Genomic DNA, 23,060 nt, shown 5'->3' with positions numbered 1-23,060 from the left:
GCCTCCCACGTGATCATGCCTTAGAGTATTCCCCCCTTGGGGAATCTTACCCATCATTGGCTAGCCGACCAAGCACTGGGGGCCAGGCAGGGTGAAGTAATAGGAGCAGGAGCGGTGCTCCTGCCAGGGAGATAAACTTTTGTCTCCTTGCTGGCTTATGGTCCAAGGTCGTTCCCTCAGCCTTAGCCTTGGCGGGGGTTACAGCTTCCGATACCAAGCAGGGCGGTTCCCAACAGTTACTTTCTTCTGGAAAGGAGCTTGCTTGTAGGCTACACAGAGCAGAGAACTTGTCTGCCCTTTCAGCTTGGTACAAGTGCTTTCTGCTCTCACCCACCAGGTTTTCTGGAGTGAGCAGGAACAAAGGATCAAAGGACCCAGCAGTCTGTGCTGGAGGCTGTGGCTGCAACAGCAAGGAGAGAGTAACTGAGGGACAGTATGAAGGGTAGATAGAAGAAGGGTGTGATTCTGGTTGTAATTGAGGTTCAGTCCTCACGGAGGCAAGATGGATGTCGAGTCTGTGTTCTCTAACGTGGATCTCTCTGCCCGCGGGCTAGGTAGGCGGCAGTGTGCTTGGAAATGTGTTCCAGTTCAAGCTGTTGCTGGAGCAGAGTGAGCATGGCGACTGTCTTCACCGGAGGGTAGGATCTTTCCGGCCCGTGGATGGCTTCCCCACCTGCGTGGTGACCAGCGGCGTCGTCAACTTCTTCCTGGCCCACACAGACCGGCTGCTGAGAGTTGGCTTCGACCCCCGCCTGCAACGCGTGGCTCATTCAGGTGGGGAGGCTGGAGAAGGGCGGGTGGCCGCTGGGTTGTGAACTGGCCTTAGAAGTTTGTTCTTTCGGGAGCATGCTCCACTGATCACAGCCGCTTGCCTGGCAACTGTGAGGTTCCTTTCCCTTTCACCCCAAGTTAAGGAGCTCCTGGCCTCTCCTGGCTCCCTCTTCACCCTCTCCTTGACTTCTTGCCCCCTGCAGGCCATTCCTGCTTGTCCAAGACACCTTTGCTCTTCCTTGCCCCCTCCCCTCAATGACTCTGTGTATGCCCCCTTTCCCCACTCTGCTTCCTATTCTCATTTCCCCTGAAATCCTTTCCTATGTATCTGCAACTGGTTAACTGCCCTCCCTCCTTCCCCTCTTATTCCCTCAGTCCTGGAGTCCACAGTCCGTCCAGCTGGAAAGCTAATCTGTGCTTCTCTGCCTCTCTGCCCATATCTCTGTCTGAGAAATGACCTTATTGATTTCCTCCCAAATCAGCTCAGCCAGGTGGCTCTGCAGGAGGCTGAACTTCCCCGAAGGGTATAAGCTGTGTCTCCTCCCCCGACTCTCGTCTCAGACCTGGAGTATGGCCCTGGGTCTCTGGCTGAAGCTCACATTTCCTTCTCCCGCTCTCCCTCTCTCTTGCAGAGTTCTTTATCGATGGGCTCGGGAGCCTGCTCGTGGGGTCCTGCCCAGACGTGATTATAGGTCACCAGGCCCACACGTCACAGGTGGACCCGGAGCTGGCTGCCCTGGAGAAGACCTACAGTAAATACCGGACCAACACCAATGCCCAAATCCAGTTCAAGCAGGCTCTCCACTACTTCAAGAACCACCTCCAGTGCTCCACATAAAGGTGTCCAGACATCGGAAAAGCATCAGGTCAACCGGTTGTGGGTGTCTGGAGCAGTGGAGCCAGTGGTCAGGCTACCAGACAATGGGCTCCTAAAAAGATGGACATTATAACAAACCACATAGTGTGTAGGGCAGATGGGATGGGTTCAGTTACTGGAAAGACCAATTGAAGGCTAGCGGTCATTGGCCCCAATCACTCACTGATCAGGGCAATGAAGACCATATTAATGACGATTATTTATTTGTTTGATGCCTTACTGTTGATGAAGCATTTGCATATACAGTATCTCACATTTCCTTAGATCTCACAGGAAGGAGGGTTCGTATCTTCAGTCAAAAGACAGGCTGGTTGCTGGCTGAGGGTTATTTGGTGGCAATTATGTAACAGCTGGAGCATCATCTCCAGCATCACTGTCATCCACAAGTTTTTATTTGGTCCTACCTTATGGCTTCAAATGATGGGAATAGACCATGGTCCTTGCCTTGAGGAGGTCGTAGCCTGATTCAGTTCAGTCCACTGGCACCACTGGGCAGCCAGGGTCAGAGGATCAGAGGAGGGAGAGACGTCACGTGGCCCAGGCAGCTGAGGATGGCGCTGTGGAGTGAGCTTATCGGAGCCTGGAAGATGGATGGGATTCAGGCAGCTGGAGGGCCGGAGGGGAGCAGTGGGTAGTCTGCTGTCTGCTGGAACAGGTTTTCCTGACACCAGACTTGCTACCCCAAAGACACATTCCAGAATGCCAGGGATTGAACTTGGACCGCACTCTAAGGTGTGGTGATAAACAATATGAGTGTGGTGGCAAGGCACCCAGTTCCTGGGACTCGAGACCAGTTACTAACTACTCCAGACCCCTGTCACCTACAGTATGGGGCCCTCACGTGTTGTTGAGAAAGGCACTCTGTCATCTTTGGAGCCCGCAGGCTCTACAACTGCTGACCTAGCCCCTCCTTTACAGTTTCTTCTCTCTCCTACGGAAGATCGCTGAGGGTAGTTCAGGATCTCTGAAGACATGTCTGTGAGCTATTAATAAAACTTCACGAAAAGTACTTCAGGTCCTGGCTGGGTAGCTCAGTTGGCTAGAGTGCTGTCCTGATACACCAAGGCTGAGAGTTGGATCTCCGGTCATGACACGTATAGGAGGCAATCAATGAGTGCGTAAATAAATAAATGGATACAACAAATTTATACACACACACACACACGCATATCAACGGTCAAATAAATTTTAAAAAATTGTAATTCACATTAGCATAGGAAAGGCTCTTAGAAGTTCTGCAGTCAAGAAATCGGTTTAACTTTAATTCAGCATTTCTCAGATATGGATAGAGACTGGCAATCATTTTCCCCCCCAAATTGGAATTGAACACATAGACCTCTTTCTGTTGTTGTCATAAAGATTTTATGGTGCCCTGGCTGGCGTGGCTCAGTGGATTGAGTGCCGGCCTGCGAACCAAAGGGTCACCGGTTCGATTTCCAGTCTGGATACATGCCTGGGTTGCGGGCCAGGTCCCTGATTGGGTGGGGGAGGGCGGTGTGTGAGAGGCAACTACGCATTGATGTTTCTCTCCCTCCCTTCCCCTCTCTCTAGAAATAAACAAATAAAATCTTTTTTAAAAAAGATTCTATTGCAAAAGCTTTTCTAGCTTTAACTAACATGCACAATCACTTCATGTAATAATAGCACATGCGTTTTATGGGCAGTAATGTTAGACAGGACAAGGCTCTCAAGGTCCAGGCAGTTCTTACTCAAGGCCATTCTTGCTAAATGTTACATAAAGTGCAGCACAGTATTTGCAGGTGCATCTGTAGTCAGAGGACCTTCACTCAAACCCAACAAGATAAGTTTAGCCAACTGCAAAGAAGAAATCAACTTTAACATTAACATTAACAAGGAGTATATTTAAGCAGTGGCTCAGCCTCCTTCCTGGGAGACAGGGCTTTGGGTATGAATCCCGTCTCCAAAACTACCTAGCAACAACCATACCTCTTTCCTGAACAGGACACCCTAGGGGTGAACCCCTTGACTTGGGTAACATTCACAAACCTGGGGGTGGCCGTAGGAGTTAAAACTCACCAGTTATTATCAGTCAGATGTTTAAAGAAACTGAATTGCCCAGGAGACCTCAAAAACTTACAGGTTTTCTGTTCTTTCCAGTCAATCCCAGACATCTGGTCTAGACATAATCTTTGAGACTGGGAAATGCTTTCTGGTAACCACAGGTCTCTACGCCTTGCCTACTCCTTGGCACTCAGTTAAATGACCTCTGCTTTTAGGCTATTCAAACTCTGCATCTAAGGCACAGGGAGACCATTTATAATCTCTTCTTGCCCCCACAGTTTTCCTCATTGCGGACAGTAAATGTTTAAAGCTCTCCAAGGTAGTAGTAGGCTGGTCTTTTTGCTTAAACTGGTCTTTGGCTGTCTCTTCTCTCTGCTGGTGCTTTCTCTTGGGGAAGAGAATTCAGCTTTCCTAGGCCTACAAGTCTCCAAATCACAGGACTGAGGGTCCTATAATTTTACTGGGAAACTTGGACTGCAAACCATTCTCAGCAAGAGCATGTCACACCTGCTTTTAAAACAGGGTGTCTCAGCCCGAATCTCGTCTCTCCTCTAGGACCGTCCTGAAGACGGCGTGAAGTCACTGACGCACACCAACATCCTCATCTGTTCCGGCCATTTCCTGTTCTTGATATTCTACAGTCTTGAGGAACAGTCTGTGTTCCAGATACCAGCAACGGTTTCAGGATCACCAGCTTCCCCGAAGGTCACTGCTCCCTACCCCAGCTCTCCTGCACGATGCTGCGTCTAATCACCTTCATGGAGGATTCGCATCTGCATATACTTCTTTTTCTTAATCTTTTGCTGGGGTGCTCCAACTGCCTTTATAGCCTTCGGTCTTCCTGCTCCAGCTTCCAACAAGTCTTCTGTATAAAATCTACATTTCTCATCCTCCTTTAAGGTTTACTGGGAGCTTGCCAAGGTTTTTATCATGTAATTGAGTAATCTGCGTAACTACATGTCTATTTCCTCTCCTATGCGCTTGGAGAAAGACCCCTGCTCTCTGCATATAAAGACTCAGAAGGTGTTACTCACAAAAGGGGGGAAAAAAGGGATACATTTGATATGACCAAAATGAAAATCTTCTGCTAATCAAAAGGCACAATTACAAAAGTGGAAAAAATAAGCCACAGACTAGAAGAAAATATCCATGATACAAATATTTGGTAAAAGATTCATATCACATGTATGTAAACGATTCCTGTAAATTAATAAGATGACAATTTTTTAAGTGGGCAAAATACTTGAAGAAACACTTAGAGAAGAATATAACTAAATGGCTAATGAGCATGTTTAAAAAAAAAAAAGATGTTCAACTTCGTGAACCATCAGGAAACTGCAAATTCCAGCCACAAGGAGAGATTATTATACACCCACCAGAATGGCTGAATTTAAAGGACTAACAGCTAAGACGTGGAGCAGCTGGAACACTCATACACTGCCGGTGGGAGTGTGAAATTGTACAGCCACTTTGGCAAGCTGCGGGGTAGTTCCTAATAAACATAAATGTACACCTAGCCTGTGACCCAGCAATTCCATCCCTGGTTACGTGCCCCAAGCCAAATGTTAGCACAAGAATGGTCACGGTAGCTTTATTTATATCAGATCCAAGACAGAAAAAAACCTAAATGTCCATCCACTGGAGACTGGACCAAGAAATTGTGGTGTATTCACACAGTAGACTCCTACTTAGCAATAAAGACATGCTGTTGATACATAAAGTGCAATGGACGACTCTTAAAAAACATTGTTAATTACAAAACGGTGTCGTTTGTCTGGCTTCTTTTTGTATATATAAACTTTAAAGTAGGCAAAACTATTTTTTGGTGATAGAAACCAAAGTAGCGCTTTCAGCCCTGGCTGGTGCAGCTCAGTGGATTGAGTGCCAGCCTGCAAACTGAAAGGTCGCTGGTTCGATTCCCGGTCAGGGCACACACCTGGGTTGTGGGCCAGGTTCCCAGTTGCGCGTGTGCAAGGGGCAACTGATTGATGTTTTTCTCCTCCCTTTTCCTCTCTCCAAAAGTAAATAACTAAAAAATCTTAAAAAATATATAAAAGACTGAAAATACCGAGCGTTTAAAAGACAAACAAAACTGAAGTAGTGATTTCAGGGGAGCAGGGCCAGTAATGACTAAAAAGGGGCACCAGGGAATTTTCTGCTGTGATGAAAACTCTTTATATCTTTAAATTTGTTTACAAAAATGTTTATTTCTCAATTGCGGTTTACATTCAATATTATTTTGTATGAGTGTCAGGTGTGCAGCATCGTGGTCAGACAATCCACGTACTTTACAAATGCCCCCCCCCCCCCCCGATATTTCCAGGGCCCACCTGGCACCACACGTAGGCGCTACAAGAAAACGCTCTACATCTTAGTGTAGGCGATGGTCACACAGGTGTGTGCATTTGTAAAATGGTGATTTCAGTTCAGAGTTGTGCATTTTACTTTATGCAAATAACATCTCAATAAAATACCATTTAACAAGAATGAGATCTATTTTACATGTACTGTGATGGAACGACCCTCAAGATAGCGGGAGCTAAGTAAATAGAACAAAGTGCAGAACACTGTTTTTATTTTTATTTTATTTTATTTTACTTCACTTTATTTTATTTTATTTTTAACACTGTCTAAGTCTGTCTAATGGCCTGTCTCATGGAGGAGAGCGCCGGAACAGGTTAGACTCTTGCTGTAGCAAGCTCAAGTTGTGCCAGACAGTTCTTTTTTATATATATATAATTTTTAAAAGATTTTATTTATTTATTTTTAGAGAGGGAAGGGAGGGAGAGAGAGAGAGAGAGAGAGAGAGAGAGAAACATCAATGTGCGGTTGCTGGGGGTTATGGCCTGCAACCCAGGCATGTGCCCTGACTGGGAATCGAACCTGCGACGCTTTGGTTTGCAGCCCGCGCTCAATCCCCTGAGCTACACCAGCTAGGGGAAGTGCCAGACAGTTCGGATCGTCTGCCACAGAGTGTTGCTTGAATTTTGATTTTTTAAAGAAAAGGAAGATGCATATACATGGATATTTTTATAAGAATAAAATATCTCTAGAAGGAGAGTATCAGAAGTTGCTTCAAAGTAAGAACAGGAAGTTTTCACCAGGGAGTTTTATTCAGCTATGTATTTCCTTTTATGCCCTTTGAATTTTGTATCATGCTCATGTATTACCCATTGACATATTTTTAAATTTTTTAAAATTTTTAAACATATTCTTTTTTTTAAGATTTTATTTATTTATTTTTAGAGAGGGAAGGGAGGGAGAGAGAGAGAGAGAAACATCAATGTGCGGTTGCTGGGGGTTATGGCCTGCAACCCGGGCATGTACCCTGACTGGGAATCGAACCTGCGATGCTTTGGGTTCACAGCCCATGCTCAATCCACTGAGCTACGCCAGCCAGGGCTATTTTTAAAATTTTTAAGGAAAGAAAAAGCAAGAAGGCTTTTAAGTATCAAGTTGTTATTATGTTAAGTGCCAAAACAGAACAAAATTTACATATATGTGTGTACACACACACACATATTACAATGAGACTGACTATGTAAACATGCATTTTGAAAAAAAGGAAATGATCCCTGGCCAATATGGCTCAGTGGAGTGAGCACCAGCCTGTGAACCAAAGGGTTGCTGGTTTGATTTCCGGTCAGGACACATGCCTGGGTTTCAGGCCGGGTTCCCAGTTGGGGGTGTCTGAGAGGCAAATGATGGATGTTTCTCTTGCACATCAATATTCTCTCTCTCTTTCTCCCTTCCTTTCCCCCTCTCTAAAAATAAACTTTAAAAATTTAAAAAATATTTTTTAAAAAAAGGAAATGAAACACATCAACTGTTAAAAGTGCTTGTTGGGACTGTGGTTATTTTTAAATCTTTCTACTTTACTGCTTTTTCTACATTTCCGTCATAATGTTTTACTTTTACAATCTGAAAAGATAAAACAATTATTTAGAAAGACACAGTGAAAACACTCCAGAAAAAAAATGAAATGTGGATGCCGCTTTGTTCAAAATGAGTATGTAGCCAGATTTCCCCATCAGAGTTTCCTGGGGAATGCCAGGCCCAGAGCAGGGGGCTGGGTGTAGGGGTTGGGCGGGGCAAGCTGGGAGACTCAGGGCATCACTTGTCCCCCAGCGCAAGGAGGTACTGATGGATTGCCTGGCATAGACAGAGCTCCCAAGGCAAAGTGGAGGATCTGTGGCAGATAACACCTCACCTGGCTGGTGAGGACACAGAGCAAGGCAGATGCTGTCCCAGCTCACTGCGAGTGGCCTCAGCAAGGATAAAGGAAAGCAATGAACCTTGATAATGAACATGAATACTTTTCACGTTAACTACTCAGAGCATCACTGCAGCTATTATACTATCCATTTATTATCTGTTTAGCCCTCTTCTCTTAAAACCTGGCCTCACTGTACTTTCTGAGGTATACTCGGCCCAAGTTCAGCCTTTAGACTGAACCCCACCTCAGGCTAACCCCACCTGGGATAGAGCCCTGACTCCCCCATGCTTAAGGGGCCACCTTGTGGAGGGTTAGAGTCTGTTTTCCGAGACCACAAAGGGGTCTTTGGGATGCCATGCCCTGTGGATTTCTGTTCAGAGAAACTAGTCATGCTGGAACAAGGAGATGGCATATTCTCTCTGTTTTCTCCTGTCTCTGAGCACAGAATCGGAAGTTGTTTCTTCCTCCTAAGTTCTCCCGGGCCCTCTAAACGGGTTCAATGAAGTGTTTGGTAAGGCATTAGACACATTCAAAGATCAGCAAGTCCTAGGCCCTGTCCCCAAAGGAATTCGCAGTCCAGCCGAGGAGGGGAGAGAGCAAAGATGGGGGAGGCTGAGCCACGGAACACAGTGACCTGTACTTCCAGTGAGCAATGACAAAAGCTGTAAGGGAGATGACCTTTCTGTGCTGCTTGAGGAATGCGTGAGGAGTCGAGTTTCAGCCAGGGTCTCACTTGAGCTGGTAAGATTGTTCTCAAGCTGAGGAAGAAGGAGGTGGGAACTGCAGAAGCACAAGGGGAATGGGAGCAGGAGAAGTGGGAGGAGGAAGTCACTCCTTCACCCTTGTCCTGGACAGAAGGGACCATCTCCTATACACTTTCAAAGGCTATAATCATCATCCTTTAGGGTTTCTACAGTAGTTCTTGAAAATTCATTGCAATACACTTTCACAGAGCCCTTGTAATAAGGAAATAGATGGGAAAGCGGAAGCCCAGAAATGCTAAAGCCATTTGACATTAAGTCAATTCGATATTAAGTCACTCCGGCCTTAATAGAGGGACACCTTGACCTCACCAAAGGAGCTCAAGGGGAGTTCGGTTTGGTCTTTAAAATGGAGAATTGCTCATTTCTTTTGACAATATACAAGAGTTACACATTTTTTTTCAAGCAATACAGTAAAATAAACCCTCATAAATTCGCTCCCCAGAGATAATTGTCATCAACAGACTTTCCTCAATTTGGGCTGAGAAGGTTCTTGGCCGTATGGAACAGAAATGGACTTTGAGTGCCTTAAGCAGAAAAGGGCCTTGTTGGAAGGAGGCCAGACAGCTCAGAGCGCCAATGGGAAAGCAGTCAGGAAAAACGGCAAGAATGAAGGGGAGCAAGGCACCCAGGAACCAAGCCACGGTCAAGGTCCTAGACAGCCTGGTTAGGATGCCACTTCTGCTGCCGGTGGACGTGGATGGATGGCTACCATCAATCACAGCTCCTGTGACGCCGGGGATCATGGCCACCACCAGCAGCAGAACAAGTTCTAAAACATCCCTGTTTCTGGGATGTTTCGGAATCTTAGAACTGGATTCTAAGTCCAATTGGCCAAGCTAAGGACACACACTTCCACTCTGGCTCCCAGAAGCCTGGAGAATAGTCTGTCGCGGAGACAGCCCTGCCCCCCAGACCCACACGGTTGGATGCCTCAAGAAAGAGGAGCAGATACATGGCCAATGTTTATTACGTAGGCACACAGCTTTCCTGTATACATGGGGTTTTATTATACATGCTAATTGGTAAGTAGATTTTTTTGTTTAGGCCTGTATCTCTTTTCATGTTAACACAATAACTCATCCCTTAAATTCCTGCACCGTATTTATCATATAGATAGTCAATATCTGTTTAATCAGTTTTCACTTAATGGGCATTTAGTGTCTATTCTTTCCTGTTATAAGTAACACAGCGAGGCCATCCCGAACGTTTGCACTTGTCCGAGTCGTTCTTTAGGTCAAGTTCCAAAAGTGAAATTGCCGAGTCAAACGGCATATAAAATTTTATCTGTCTCCCGATATACGTAAAGGATCATTATCCATTTATACTTTTACTAAAATTAATGAGAAAATCCAAAACGGATCCTCTCTCTTTCACTGATCTGATTGTAACCACGTAGCAAGTAGCTTTGAGGGTTGAACACGAAACTGAAAGTGAAACCTTCCGCGCGGAACTCCGCTGCTTTCAGCCACGTGAGCCACGTGAGGCTCCAGGTATCCGGTGGGGCGCCCTCCCCGGCCAGAGGCTCGTGCCTGGCGCGCTCAGGGTTTGAACCCTAGAACCCTCACGTGCCAGTCCGCTTTCCTCTCCACTCGGCTAAACTACCCCCTCCAGAACATACGTTTGTAAATAAATAAATAAACCAACAAGTACGAAGCCCAGGATGCGGGCGCCGAACTTCCTGCTGGGGGGCTGGGAACTGGAAGCGGCCTCGGCCTCCAGCGCGGCCAGGCATCGCCGGCCGCGTCTACCGAGGAGCGCCCTCGCCAGCTTGCCGTCCCCCCGGCTTCCTGGGACGCGCGGGCCGTGACCTCGGGAGGACAGCAGGAAGAGGGGAAGCGAATGACATCCCGGGATCAGAAAGACGCAGGACGCCGAAGCCCGCGTTTTTCGCTTCCGCCCGCTGGTGCCTCCTCGGGCCCAGCGCCCAGGTCAGGTGAACCCGACATTAGCCACCACTTTGTAAAGACAAGTCGGCCCTCTGATTATATGATTTGAGAAGAAGCCCGGCCGCCTAAAGCAGCCAGCAGGTCCCATGGTGTAATGGTTAGCACTCTGGACTTTGAATCCAGCGATCCGAGTTCAAATCTCGGTGGGACCTCTCCAAATGTTTTTGGTTCTGCAATTTCTGTTTTGGGGATAAATGGCGGCAACAATCACTTCGAGCTGTGCCGCTGCCCCTGCGACCTGCCGGACTGCGGTTTAGGGTCCCTCCCCTTCTCTCCAGACGCTTTCCTTTCATGGCCGGCCCATGGGTCTCAGTGCGCATGCGTAAGAGTCGGGGAGGAAAAACAAGTGTCGGTGGGAGACTTTACACTGGAGGGGACAGACGGAGGAACCAGAAGGATCCCGGGGGCTCTACTTCGGGCGCGCAACAGCGGCGGGGTGCGATGCATTTCTGTTGTGTTGCATAAACCGGGACGAACTGACTCCACGGAGCCGAGCAGCGGAGCGCGAAGGCATGACAGGCTGGGGAGGAGGGTGTGGTTTGGGGGTCAGTCTAGATGTGAGTCGGTCGGATACTGAAGTGGGTGCGGATCTGTTTTGGTTGTACGGTATTCAAGCAGTAGACAGTCATTTCTGTGTCTTTTTCTTCTTTTACAGATTCTTTAACATTTTTTAAATTCAAAGTTTACATTCAATATTAATTTTGTATTGACTTCAGGTATGCAGTATAGTGGTTAGACAATCATATACATTACGTTCCCCCGGACATTTCTGGTACTCAACAGGCACCATACATAGTTATTACAATATTATTGACTACTATGCTGTACAATGTCTTTCCTTTTTTTAATTTTTAAAAATTGATTTGAGAGAGAGAAACATCAATTTGTTGTTCCACTTGTTTATGTATTCATTGGTTGCTTCTTGTATGTGCCCTGACCGGTGATTGAACCCGAAACCTTGGTGTGTCTGGATGACGCTCTAACCAACTGAGTCTTTCTTAAAGACTTAAAGGGCACAAAGTCTTTCTTAAGAAAAAAATTCTTTTAATCAATTCCAGAGAGAGGGGAAGGGAGGGAGAAAGAGAGGGAGAGAAGCATGAATGCGAGAGAGAAACATGGATCTGTTGCCTCTTGCACACGCTCCAAATGGGAACTGAACCCACAACCCAGGCATATTGCCCCCACCTGGGATGGAATCGCCAACACTGGCCCGAGCCATTCTGCGTCTTTCAGTGGAGGGTCGGGTCGGGGAGTGGGGGATTCTTAGTTAAGCTATCTATTCCTCAGTCTGTCTCAGTGGGTCATGTTATCTCCCCCATCAGTTTCATCATATTAACACACTATTTCTCCTGAGCAGAGGGTAGGGATCTCTATATGGTTCACCAACAGGGTTGAGCCAATCTCTATACTGGCAAATCTGTCTTGAAGCCGTGTTTTGGGTGCTGACCAGGCCCACGTGATTTGCAGGAAAGGGTGTACCTTTGGAAGAGCAGGCAAAAGACGTTCAGGGAGTGCTGTCTTCTTTGATTGGCATCCAGGTTTTGAGATCTGTATGTCCCTCTGGGATAAGTGACGAGGGAGCCCGCTGACGCATTTGTGACCTCCCCACGGGGTGACTGGCAGGCACTGTGGTTATAGTTCGCGTCCCTTGGGAAGATGCCGTGGTAACAGAGAGGCTCCTCCCATTGATTCAGAGCAATCTGAATCTGTCCCTGGAGCGCTGCTCTCCCTACTCCATCCCACGCCTCACACTCCTTAAAGGCTTGAATGGATTTGTGCATGTGAGCATTCCCAGCCTCAAAAGTACCTAGGCAGCAGAGATGGGAGGACTTGCCCTACCAGATATTAAAGCCTGTTGTCAACCATAAACTATAGGAATTGACAGTGTGATACTGGTGCAAGGATACTGTTTGCAAACATACCCATGGAGCAGAATGGCAAGCCCGGATGCAGCCTCGCACACACTTGGACAAGTGATTTATGACAAAGGTAGTACAACAGGGCAGTAGACAAAGGACCTACTTTTCAATAAATTATCCTGGGACAATGGATGTCATATGGGAAAATATGAGGTCAACTTGTACTAAGCAGGGCAATAAATTCCAGGTGAACTGTAGACCTTTGAAAGGAAAAGCAATAAAGCTTTTGGAAGACAACATAGGAAAATATTTTCATCACCTCAGAGTAGAGAAAGTCTTAAACAAGACACAGAATGTTCTAAAAGTTTCATCTATGTCATCATATTAATATGACATTGTATATTCTTCTCACCAAAGACCTCAAGAGGAAAGTGAAGAGGGCCCTGGCTGGTGTGGCTCAGTGGACTGAGTGCTGGCCTATGAACCAAAGGTCGCCGGTTCAATGCCCAGTCAGGACACATGCCTGAGTTGTGGGCCAGGTCAGGTCCCCAGTGGGAGGCATGTGAGAGGCAACCACCCATTGATGTTTCTCTCCCTCTCGTTGCCTTCTTCTCTGCCCAAAAGTCAATACCCAGGAGAAAAGAAAAACAACCTAATGGGAAAACAGCAAAAGTCTTGAAATGGCTCTTTACAAGGAAAGTCAATGATAATGGACATACCATTAGTCATCAGGAATGTGCAAATTAAAAGTGAGCTGCCACTGCACGCTCACGAGAACGACGACACTGGATGTTGCCCACAGAGAGGGACTAAGAATAAAGATCTTTTACTCTGAGCCAGTATAACGCACTTGGAGGATTCCAAGCCTCACACAAAGACATTGATACATTTCCTCCTGTGATGGTACTTAACCCACATTTAATGAAACACTCAGGAGCTCACCGCCATCCCCGCTGTCCCTCCCCCTCCCAGCTCCAGCGTCTCTGAAACCCCCTCCACCTTCCCTCCTCTTTCCAACCCTAGTACCTCAGGGTCCCTCGTCCTCCCTAACGGTCTGAGAAGGCCTGTCCAGTCGTTTTATTCTCTTGAAGGGCCCCCAGGAACAGCATTTTCCAGAAGATGGCGCCTGCAGCCTATTGTTCCTGGCCAGAGTCACCAGCAGAGGGCAGACTGCCAGGACCACTGGGGAAGCCAGGCCTTATGCGGGATTCCTTGGGCAGTCCATTATCTTCTTCCTTTATTCTCTGTACATCGCATAATGTACACAGAACACTTATCTCGCCGCCTCCCACACAGCAAGCCCATCAGTGATGTAACAGGCAGCGCCATTCAACACCCATTTGTTGAGCGCCCACCATGTTCTAGGAGCTGGAAACACAAACATCGAAGGCTTGATCCATGCCCTCAAAGGGCTTGAACTCTTGACTGATAAATCAGAGACTAAAGTCGAGTGTCAAATGAAAAGCAATAGACTCAGGAGCATTTGTGGACACAAAGGGAAATGAAATCCAACTAGGTATGGTTTTAAAAAATCCAGACGAAAGCTCAGAACGGCATGGAAGTGCTACCATTTGTGTAAAAAGGAGGAGAACATTCGTATGTATTGGCTTGTACCTGAGAGCCCTGGCTGGTGTGGCTCGCTGGACTGAGTGCCGGCCTGCGAACCAAAGGGTGGCCGGTTGGTTCCCAGTTGGGGCGCGTGCCTGGGTTGTGGGTCAGGTCCCCAGTACACAAGACAAGCCCTGCAGACAAGACCTCATCCCTCCAGACTGCAGGCGTGGGACCCAGGAGGCACTAGGGGTGAGAGGAGGGGAGGGCTGCACTGTCTGGTTCCCTAGGAAGGGTTTCAGCTTCTACCAGCTTCAGACGCTGAGCCCTGAATTTCCCAGTCAGCTCTGCCCCTCTTCCCCTCCCCTCCTTCTAAGGCCTGGGGATCCCATCTTGAGGGGCTTCCCTGAACGTGTGGAAGAAAGGCGATACAGAACTTGACCCTGAGTTACTCCTATTGATGTAGGTGGACCAGGGAATCAGGAGCCTTCCACCTCTCTTTCTCCCTCTTCCCAACCTGACATCATCTCACTACTCAGGTTCATCAGAATGTCCACCATCCAGGCCCTGCGGGTGGCCTCACCTCTCCGCCCCTCCCTTCTCCGCCCTTTCCATGGTCCTCCTTCCTCCACCCCAGCCCGCGTTGCCAGTGTTCTCCAAGCTCTATTTTTAGCCTCTTCTCACTTGGATCCAAGCAGCCTTCTTGAGCGGTGTCTCCTATTTTCGTACTATCAGCGGCCACCTCTCAGTGGTTCCCAAAGGGCTCAAGGGACAGGAGGAGAAGCCTGCGGGAGTCATTTAAGAGAGTCACCTGGTGGAGTGGCACAGCTATTCACTGAGTCATCCCAGAAAGGAACTTGAAGTTCCCTGGCTATCCTCCAACATTCAATCTCTAAACTCTGAAAATCTTCCTTCCCAATGATCTCTCCAATCATCACCCTCTCTCTGTCCTGAAGCCATTTTCCGGATTTAGTCCCTAATCACGTCTGAGTGCCTGGGTCCCAGGGATTCCACTTTCTCTGGGAACTACCCTGCTCAGTGGGCGCCGGGAGATATCAAGGACAGGAACTCTTTCCTCTCTGATTCCTGGGGAGCGAATGAGGTTCTGGTCAGACTGTCAGGTCCTAGAGAACAATCGAAGGACTGAAGACGAGGGTATCAGATATCGGGAGAGAGCTATGTGATTGGTCCCCTTAGGGTGAGCTCGGAGACTGAAAGTATTCAAGTGACACGAACAGGTTTACCAGAAGCCTCCCTGTACAAGAGGCTCTTTAAAACTGCACTGGGGCTCTGGTTGGCGTGGCTCAGTGGACTGAGTGCCAGTCTAAGAACCCAAAGGTCACTGGCTCGATTCCCAGTCAGGGCACGTGCCTGGGCTGCGGGCCGGGTCCCAAGTTGGAGGCGTGTGAGAGGCAACCAGTCCATGTATCTCTCCCACATTGATGTTTCTCTTTCTTTCTCCTTCCCTGCCTCTCTCTCTAAAAATAAATAAAGAAAATCTTAAAAAGAAAAAGAAAAATAGAACCCCACCGGGCTGGCTGGGGCTCATGAAACAAAGCAGCCAGAGAGGCAGTGATAGTGGACTTCAGAGTTGGAAAATTTTAGTTTAGGTAATAGCTAATAAGCTTAGTAATCAATGCATGTAAAAGCTTTTGTTCCAGGAACTGAAGGTCTGACCCACCCTGACTGCAGGAGACCATAAACAGTCCCACCTTTGTTCCTCAGGAGAACCACAAGCAATTCACGATGATATCTGAACTCCAGACTGAGATGACCACGCCCAGGACACAGCTGAAGACCACCACCTGGGGCACAGCTAAGACCACCGCCCGGGGGGAGGATGCTGGAGTTGGGTGTTTTTTTAATCCAAGGAATTTCTCCCAGAATTTCGAACCCCCTCACCACACCTTGTTTATTCCCTGCTGTAAAAACCTTGGCCTGGAAAGAAAAGACAAGATGGTCTGTTAGGGTATGAACCCGCCATCTTCTCAGGTCGCCGGCCACCTGAATAAAAGATTCGATCTCTGACTCTGCTTATTGGGTTTGGTAGTGACAGGCAGCCTGAATGCCGGTGTCTTTTCCGGTTTCAGCAGGATCAGAGCTTATGCATGAGCTTCCCTCGCCGAGGCCAGCGCAAGTCTACCGACGGGCCAGCAATGGTGACAACCCAGGGCACCAGCCAGTTCCCTGGTGGCAGGTCAATGTCCCTGGGACAGGCACTAATTCAGGAATGGGGTTTCCGTTCCTTGCCAGTCACGTCCCTGCCGACACTGCCGACGGTGGACCCGTGCAGCGTCTTCCAGAGGGCTGTGCGGTGCTAGACCCTCCTCTCTCCCGGGCGCTCTTCCCAGCAGAAGTCAGACGGGCGCTAAATGTGATGTGGATCCTGGAACAGGAACATGACACTAGTGGGAAAGCTAGGGGAACTCAAAGTCCGGAGCTTAGTTAATAGCATTGTACCAACGTTAATGTCTTAGTTTTAATAAAAGTGTCATGGTTATGTAAGATACCAACACTAGAGGAAGCTGGGGAAAAGGCACGTGAGAATTCTGCACTCGATTTGCCATGCTCTGTAAATCTGAAATGATTTCAAAATGAAACTACTGAATTTTCAAAAAGAAGTAAGGCAAGGGGCTCGTGTCAACGGGATTTGCTGATCTCGCCGTGTGTCCGTCACTGGAAGCTGGTGGCTTTACAGAGCGGCGGGCTGGCCTGGCCCCAGTGTGGTGCCAGCTAGGAGACATCGCTTAGCAGGGGTGAGGCGCTGTCACGAGGCTGCCGAGTGTGCTCTGAACTGACCCAGTGACAGCAGACAGTGCTTTTCTCCCCAGGCTGAAAAACTCCAAGGTGGGGTAGCAGCGGGGACCGCTGGCCTGGATTACACAAGGACCAGCTCTCACAGGGGTCCTTCTCCTCTTCTCAGCTTGCTCCTGGGAAGGTCCCAATGGGCAGGGAAGGAATGCTGTCCCCGGGGCACAGATTAATAACTCCTTTGAAGTGGAAGCTGAGATCGCCCTCAGCCCTTTGAAGCTCCTCCTGGAACCGGGACAACAAACAGGACAACAAACAGGAGCTCTGAGCGTTGGGCCCCTCCTGTGGCCGGGAGGTGTTTGGGCGGGGCCGGGAGAATGCCTGGGGCGCCACACCCTAAGTAAAGGTGTGATTTTTTTTTTATAAGTCTAAGGTTGTTGTGTGTTTTTTTTTTAAAGATTTTATTTATTTATTTTTAGAGAGGGAAGGGAGGGAGAAAGAGAGAGAGAGAAACATCAAGGTGTGGTTGTTGGGGGCTGTGGCCTGCAACCCAGGCATGTGCCCTGACTGGGAATCGAACCTCAGTTTGTTTGTTTTTTTTAAGATTTTATTTATTTATTTTTAGACAGAGGGGAATCAGAGGGGTGGGGGACAGAAACACCAATGTGTGGTTGCCTCTCGTATGCCCCCAACTGGGGACCTGGTTGGCAACCCAGGTATGTGCCCTGACTGGGATTTGAACTACCAACCTTTTGGTTCACAGGCAGGCACTCAATTCACTGAGCCACACCAGCCAGGGCTAAAGGTACTATTCTACCCAGGGCCCCACCAAGGGTTCAGACTCCTCAGGAATAAAGGTTAGATTCACCCCCTGGACTCTGCACTTCAACCAGTGAGACTGTCCCTGAAGGCAGGAGACGGGGACCAGGGGTGGAAGGAGGAAGCCATGGCCGCCCCGTCCACAGCCCCATGGCTGTAGCCCCAGCTGGCTTTCCTTTCCTACTGCTGGAGCCACACGGGATATTTACCTTTCCCCATTTAGAAAATTAACTATTGTTATATCTCAACGTGCCCTGGCTGGTGTGACTCAGTGGACTGAGTGCCAGCCCGAGAATCAAAGGGTCGCTGGTTTCATTCCCAGTCAGGGCACCTGCCTGGGTGGCAGGCCAGGCCCCCAGTGGGGGTGCGTGAGAGACAACCACACATTGCTATTTCTCTCCCTCTCTTTCTCCTTCCCTTCCCCTCTCTATAAAATAAATAAATAAAATCTTTTAAAAAAATAAGTAAATGTTTCTCTTTCTCATTCCTCATCTTTCCCTTCTCTCGAGCACAGCATGTGGAGAGCAGCTGAGCTTACTTCAGGTTGCGGGACAGTGAATTAAGAAAGGAACAGACCTCCTTGGGAGACCCCGGAGTCTGACCGGTGGCCTAGGACCTCACCAGGAGCAGGGCAGCCCTTGGACTGTGGCGCTTTGGGAGGGGAGGCGGGCGTGGGTTTGCAGCTCCGTGTTATCACTGTATTGGGTTAAACTTGTTTTCAGATATTTGCTTTCAATCCTAATCTAGTAATCTCCCAAGCCAGAAACTTGGACTTCATCCTTGACGACTCCCTCCCTTCCACCCTTCACTCGACGAGACCTCAAGACCTGAAAACTTCCTTTTCTGAAGAACTCTTCGCCCCATCTCCTTTTCGAGATTCATGGCCGCTGCCCTAATTCACATCTCCCCTGATCTCATAATTATCTCCATGTCCCTGGACTTCTACTTTCCCTTTTCAATCTTTTTTTTTAAAGATTTTATTTATTTATTTTTAAAGAGAGGGGAGGGAGGGAGAAAGAGAAGGAGAGAAACATCGATGCCTGGTTGCCTCTTACGTGCCCCCTACTGGGGACCTGGCCCACAATCCAGGCATGTGTCCTGACTGGGAATCGAACTGGTGACCCTTTGGTTTACAGGCTGGCACTCAATCCACTGAGCCACACCAGCCAGGGCCCCCTTTTCAATCTTATCAAAAGCCAAAACCTTCTAAATGCAAGCATTACCGAATTACTCCCAGCAGCCAAGGTTGTTTAGTAAAGCAAACAAGACTCCTTGGGTCACCCCCACCCCCACCCCACCTCTTCAGCAGCAACTCCTAGGACCTAGGCCTCTCTCTTGACATTCCAACAACTCCAGCCTGATGGGCGTTTGGATTCAACACCCCACCCCCCCATGCACACACACACACACACACACACACACACACTTATGCCTCTGATTCTACTCTACCTTCAACCTGACTTGCCATCCATCCACAACTTAACTGTTTAGGACTCCGCTCAGGACATCTCCTCCTTCTAGAAGCCTTCCCTGTCAGTCCTCTCCCAGGATGCAACACACCCATTCGGCTGGATTGGGTGGCCCTCCTATGGGTCCCCATCACAACCCGCACTGACCCCTTCCATGTTGCTCTGACCGTGCTGTCCCGTGAGCGCGTGTCTGTGGCTCCCTTAGACAGTCATCGCTGTCTCCTGCATCGGACCCCCCGCCCTTCGTGGGATCCAGCCGCCCTTCTGCTCAGCAAAGCCTGTCTCCCCACCACTTAACTGTCTTCCTAGGCTTTGCATTGCCCTAAGGGTGGAGAGAAAGTCCTTACCCGACCTCCTGGCCCAGTCCTTCAACGCTTGACCCAGCCTCCCTCTCCAACCTCACGTTTAACCACTTCCCGTTGTCCCCCCCACCCCCATTGGCCTGCCACACTCTGGCCACCTCGTGTGTTTCTCTGGGTGTCTGTCTGCCTGCTGTGTGTGTCTGCACCACCCTTGACTTTCCTTTCCCCATGGCAACACTTAATGATTTAACTGTAAATGCTACTTTTTTAATCCTCACCCAAGGATATGCTTATCAATTCTTCAGAGAGAGAGGAAGGGAGAAAGAGAAACATCCATCGGTTGCCTTCCGTCTGCGCCCCCCATGGGGGATCAAACCTGCAAACTGTGTGCATGCCCTCACCGGGGACTGAGCCGTCAACCGTTTGGTACGTTGGGCGGGCGACACTCCAACCCAGGAGCCACCCGTCCAGGGCCTAACTGTAAACTCTTTGTTCCGTGTCTTCTCTGCTAAATCCTGCGAAGAGAGGCGCCACGTTAGTCCCTCTCACTCTATTATCCCTGCGGCCCGGGGCCCCACAGACCCCCAATCATAGGAAATAAATCATGAAATCATAGTCTCTTGGTTAGCAGGCCACCCGGGGCGATCTAAACGACTCGGAGGAAGGCCATCAGACTGGACATGAGACGGGGAAAAGGACCTCCCGTCTCCTGTCTTCCATCCGAACCACTCTGAGGAAAGTGCTGGACCCTAGGAAGGGTGTGGAGGGGGGAATGGGAGAGGTCCCAAGGCGGAGTAAATGTCTCCTCAGGCCTGCACCCTGGGGTGTCAGGATATCATCGGCTCTGCAGACCCCACCACGCACGGGGTCAGTGTTCCCAGTGGGGTCAGCAGGGATTCAGCAGGCAGAGGAAATAATGGCAGAACAGACTTGAAAATGGGCTTGGGAGACGGATCCGCAACACACGCAGCCAAGTAGCTTTACTCATTCTGGGACCAAAAGAAGGGGGTGGATTCACTGACTTGCTGGGTGTCGCGGGACAGCTGGCTCTGGGTGAGGAGCGTGGCCGAGACGGGCCAGTCAGGGTGACGGGCTCAGGCGCCATCAGCTTATCCTACAAGCGCCTTTCTCCTTGAAGGGGTTCTTGTCTTCAGGGATGCCTCTGAGAAGAGGGTCGTTTCCTGCTTGGGCCTCCACGTAATCCTTGATTTCCTTTCCTGTCTTGGAAATCTGCGAGAAAGCAAAGCAAGCTCTCAACCTCCTGTGCATTGCTCAGGATCCATGACTTGGTCAGTCCCAAGGCAACGGACTTCAGGACAGGGTGGGGACTGTGGCCAAAGAGGAGGAAGAAGAAAGGGACAGGCAGGCAGGGAGAGGGGTGTCAGTTCCTTGGCCAGACCCACCAAGCCTGACCTGCTTGCAAGGGATGCTGGGCCAGGCCCAGTGCAGGGACAGGGCTGGGCAGGCTCAGAGGCTGTCTCCTGTGCGCCTGCGTGGGGTCAAACCCCAGCCTCCTTCCACATCCCACCTACCGCGTCCCAGAGGCGCCTCCTGCCTCTTCCACTGCCCTGGAGAGGTCCCACTACCCCACTGTCCATCGCCTCCTCCTTCAAGTCCCAGCCCCACGAGGAACAGAAAGGGATGGAGAGGAGGGGGCAGGGGAGGGCAGAGGAGGCTCACCGGAGCTCTCGGGTTCCTTGCTTCCTTCTTCAGCTGCTCCACCTCCATCCTTAACAGCCCCTTCTCACTGAGCTCCTGGGCCATCCCACCCTGGAGAGACGGGTCCTGGAAAGGATTTCACGGCCGAAATTGCAATCCCCCACCGGCTCCCGCAGCTCCCTCCTCTGCAGTCTCTACACCTCAACTTACTCCTACCTCTTCCCTGCCAGGCCCCCCCCCCACCCCGTTCAGGCCCCTCATCGCTCACTGCATCGTCCCCACCTCACCTCCACCCTGCGCCTAGTCTCAGGAGGTGAGAAGGCTCCCCGTCTGATGGGGGAGACACGATCTCTGCCCTCGAATAAGGACCCGTCTACGGAGGAAACAGGAGTCAAGTATGGGGAAAGGAGAGCACGAGGGCTTCTTTCAGGGAGGCAGATTTGGGAGGCAAATTGTCGGTGCACGTGTTACGCAGGTGGAAGCTGTGAAGGAGCCCCGGGTCCTGTCCCGGGACAGGGAGCCCCAGTGGTTCCGAGAAGGGCTCTGGGGCCCGTCCGACTCCCGCTTCGATCCCAGTTCTGCTGCTTCCAAGCTGTGAGGCCTTAGGGAAGCCACTCAATCTCCTCGAGCCTTAGTTTCCCCATCTGTAAAATGGGTATAATAGTAGTCTCTACCTCATCAGAATAGTGGGAGTGCTAAAAAAATAATGCATCTAAAATATTTTAATACACCATCTGGCACATAATGAACACAATACATTTATTATTATTACTATCATCATCAACAACATCATCATTATACAATCATCTGGAAGGCCTGTCAGCACCTAACCTCCATAATGCTCAGACTAGATCCCAGCCCAGTACCACCCCAACCCCTCTCACCTGCCGAGAAAGAGCGCGCACTCTAAGTCACTTTTGCCCGGCCCAGACAAGATGGTGTTTGAGCCTCCCAGCCCCCGGGCAGCCGACAGTCTTTGGAGAAAGCAGATGGTCTGGGAGCCCAAATCTCTGATGCCTAAGCTGATCACGGGCTCAAGGTTCTAAGCCCATCCGTCTGCTGAGCCTCCGAGCTCTCACTGCCGCCCGGGCGGGCACGCTGCCCCCTGCGCGAGCTCCACTCCTCCAGTGACCCCTCTGGTTAGAGCCTGTTTCCCCAGTCCTCACCCTGCAGCCCGGCATGCCCCCTCCCCCTGCTTTCTCTCCCAGGCCCCTCCCTCTCCGGCCTCTGACACTGCACTTTCTTCCCTAGGAGGGGAGTCCTAGGTCAGCTCCTAACTTCCCTCACCCCAGAAGCCTTTGTGTGCTGGATTGGAGCCCCCCAATTTCACTTTATATGGTTCCCCCAGCTCGCTCTTCACTCACTCCTCCAATCAAAATGTGCTCACACAGGATGCCATGTCCATCAGCACCTGGGGCCATGGCCACCTCGAACACCCCCATCCCTGCTTCTTGGCCTCATGCCTCCCTCTGAGCCCTGGCCGTGGGTCCCATGCACAGGGTCATGTGGGTCATGTGGGTGACAGGGCATGTGCCCTGATCTTTCTCTTGGGATTCCTCCCAGGACCACCCAAGATGACAGACTTTGAGCCCCTGTCCAGTGACAAGGGGACCCTCTCGAGGAGCAGATGTTAAGGGACCAGTATGGTCAGCGAGTGATCCTCTTTTTCTCCTGCCTCGAGGCTGACAGGCTGGGTGCTGGGAGGGGTGGGGAGGGGGCCCGGGATCCATCCTAACTCCCCCCGCCCCCCCGCTCCAGGATCTCTAAGATTCTGAGAAAGGACAGGACCCTGGAGGCCATTTAGGCTAACTCCTGGTTAATGCAAGAAATAGCGCACCTACCTCCCGGGGCCGCTCGGTGCTCTGTCCGCCACCGCTGCCTAACCCTGACCAGTTCCTCTGGAACTCGCAGCTGGTACTTCTCAAAGCCGAGCCCTTTCTGCTGTCTAATCCGGGTCCCTCACCCTACACTTGGCCCGTTTCACCTCATCCTGCCTCTGTCGGGCAGAGCCTGTGCACGAGGCCTTCATCTCGGGTAGTCCTGCAGCGGCTCGGCGA

The 23,060-nt window shown here is 49.9% G+C and overlaps 2 protein-coding genes and 1 non-coding gene across 5 annotated transcripts in view; 2 read left to right on the top strand and 1 right to left on the bottom strand.

The window, feature by feature from the left end:
• B4GALNT2 (beta-1,4-N-acetyl-galactosaminyltransferase 2) overlaps positions 1-4,785 on the top strand; it is a 37,997-nt gene extending 33,212 nt beyond the window's left edge. Inside the window, exons 10-12 of one of the 2 annotated variants that reach the window (XM_028520655.2) lie at positions 555-774; positions 1,404-1,611; positions 4,226-4,785. In XM_028520655.2, the coding sequence (XP_028376456.1) occupies positions 555-774; positions 1,404-1,609 (426 nt within the window). In that variant the 3' untranslated portion in view covers positions 1,610-1,611; positions 4,226-4,785. Of the gene's footprint in view, positions 1-554; positions 775-1,403; positions 1,638-4,225 lie in introns of both variants that reach the window. The other variant, XM_028520654.2, reaches the window with a different exon arrangement.
• A 5,891-nt stretch (positions 4,786-10,676) lies between these two features.
• Positions 10,677-10,748, top strand: TRNAQ-UUG. Its single transcript has one exon. It is a non-coding gene; the product is annotated as a tRNA-Gln (tRNA).
• An 8,971-nt stretch (positions 10,749-19,719) lies between these two features.
• Positions 19,720-22,130, bottom strand: GNGT2 (G protein subunit gamma transducin 2). 2 transcript variants are annotated; one of them, XM_036033804.1, is made up of 4 exons: positions 21,888-22,130; positions 21,291-21,376; positions 21,025-21,129; positions 19,720-20,574 (listed from the first exon to the last, which is right to left on the bottom strand). In XM_036033804.1, the coding sequence occupies exons 3-4, from the start codon at positions 21,106-21,108 to the stop codon at positions 20,449-20,451; spliced, it is 210 nt and encodes a 69-aa protein (XP_035889697.1). In that variant the 5' UTR covers positions 21,109-21,129; positions 21,291-21,376; positions 21,888-22,130; the 3' UTR covers positions 19,720-20,448. The 2 variants fall into 2 exon arrangements, with proteins under 2 accessions (XP_035889697.1, XP_028377576.1); XM_028521775.2 differs by lacking the exon at positions 21,291-21,376 and having other exon boundaries at positions 19,721-20,574.
• Between the last annotated feature and the right edge of the window lie 930 nt (positions 22,131-23,060).

The sequence above is a fragment of the Phyllostomus discolor genome, chromosome 8 (genome assembly GCF_004126475.2).
Source record: "Phyllostomus discolor isolate MPI-MPIP mPhyDis1 chromosome 8, mPhyDis1.pri.v3, whole genome shotgun sequence".
NCBI lineage: Eukaryota > Metazoa > Chordata > Mammalia > Chiroptera > Phyllostomidae > Phyllostomus > Phyllostomus discolor.
The sequence above is the reverse complement of the archived record's forward strand: the minus strand, read 5'-3'. Positions and strand labels throughout refer to the sequence as shown.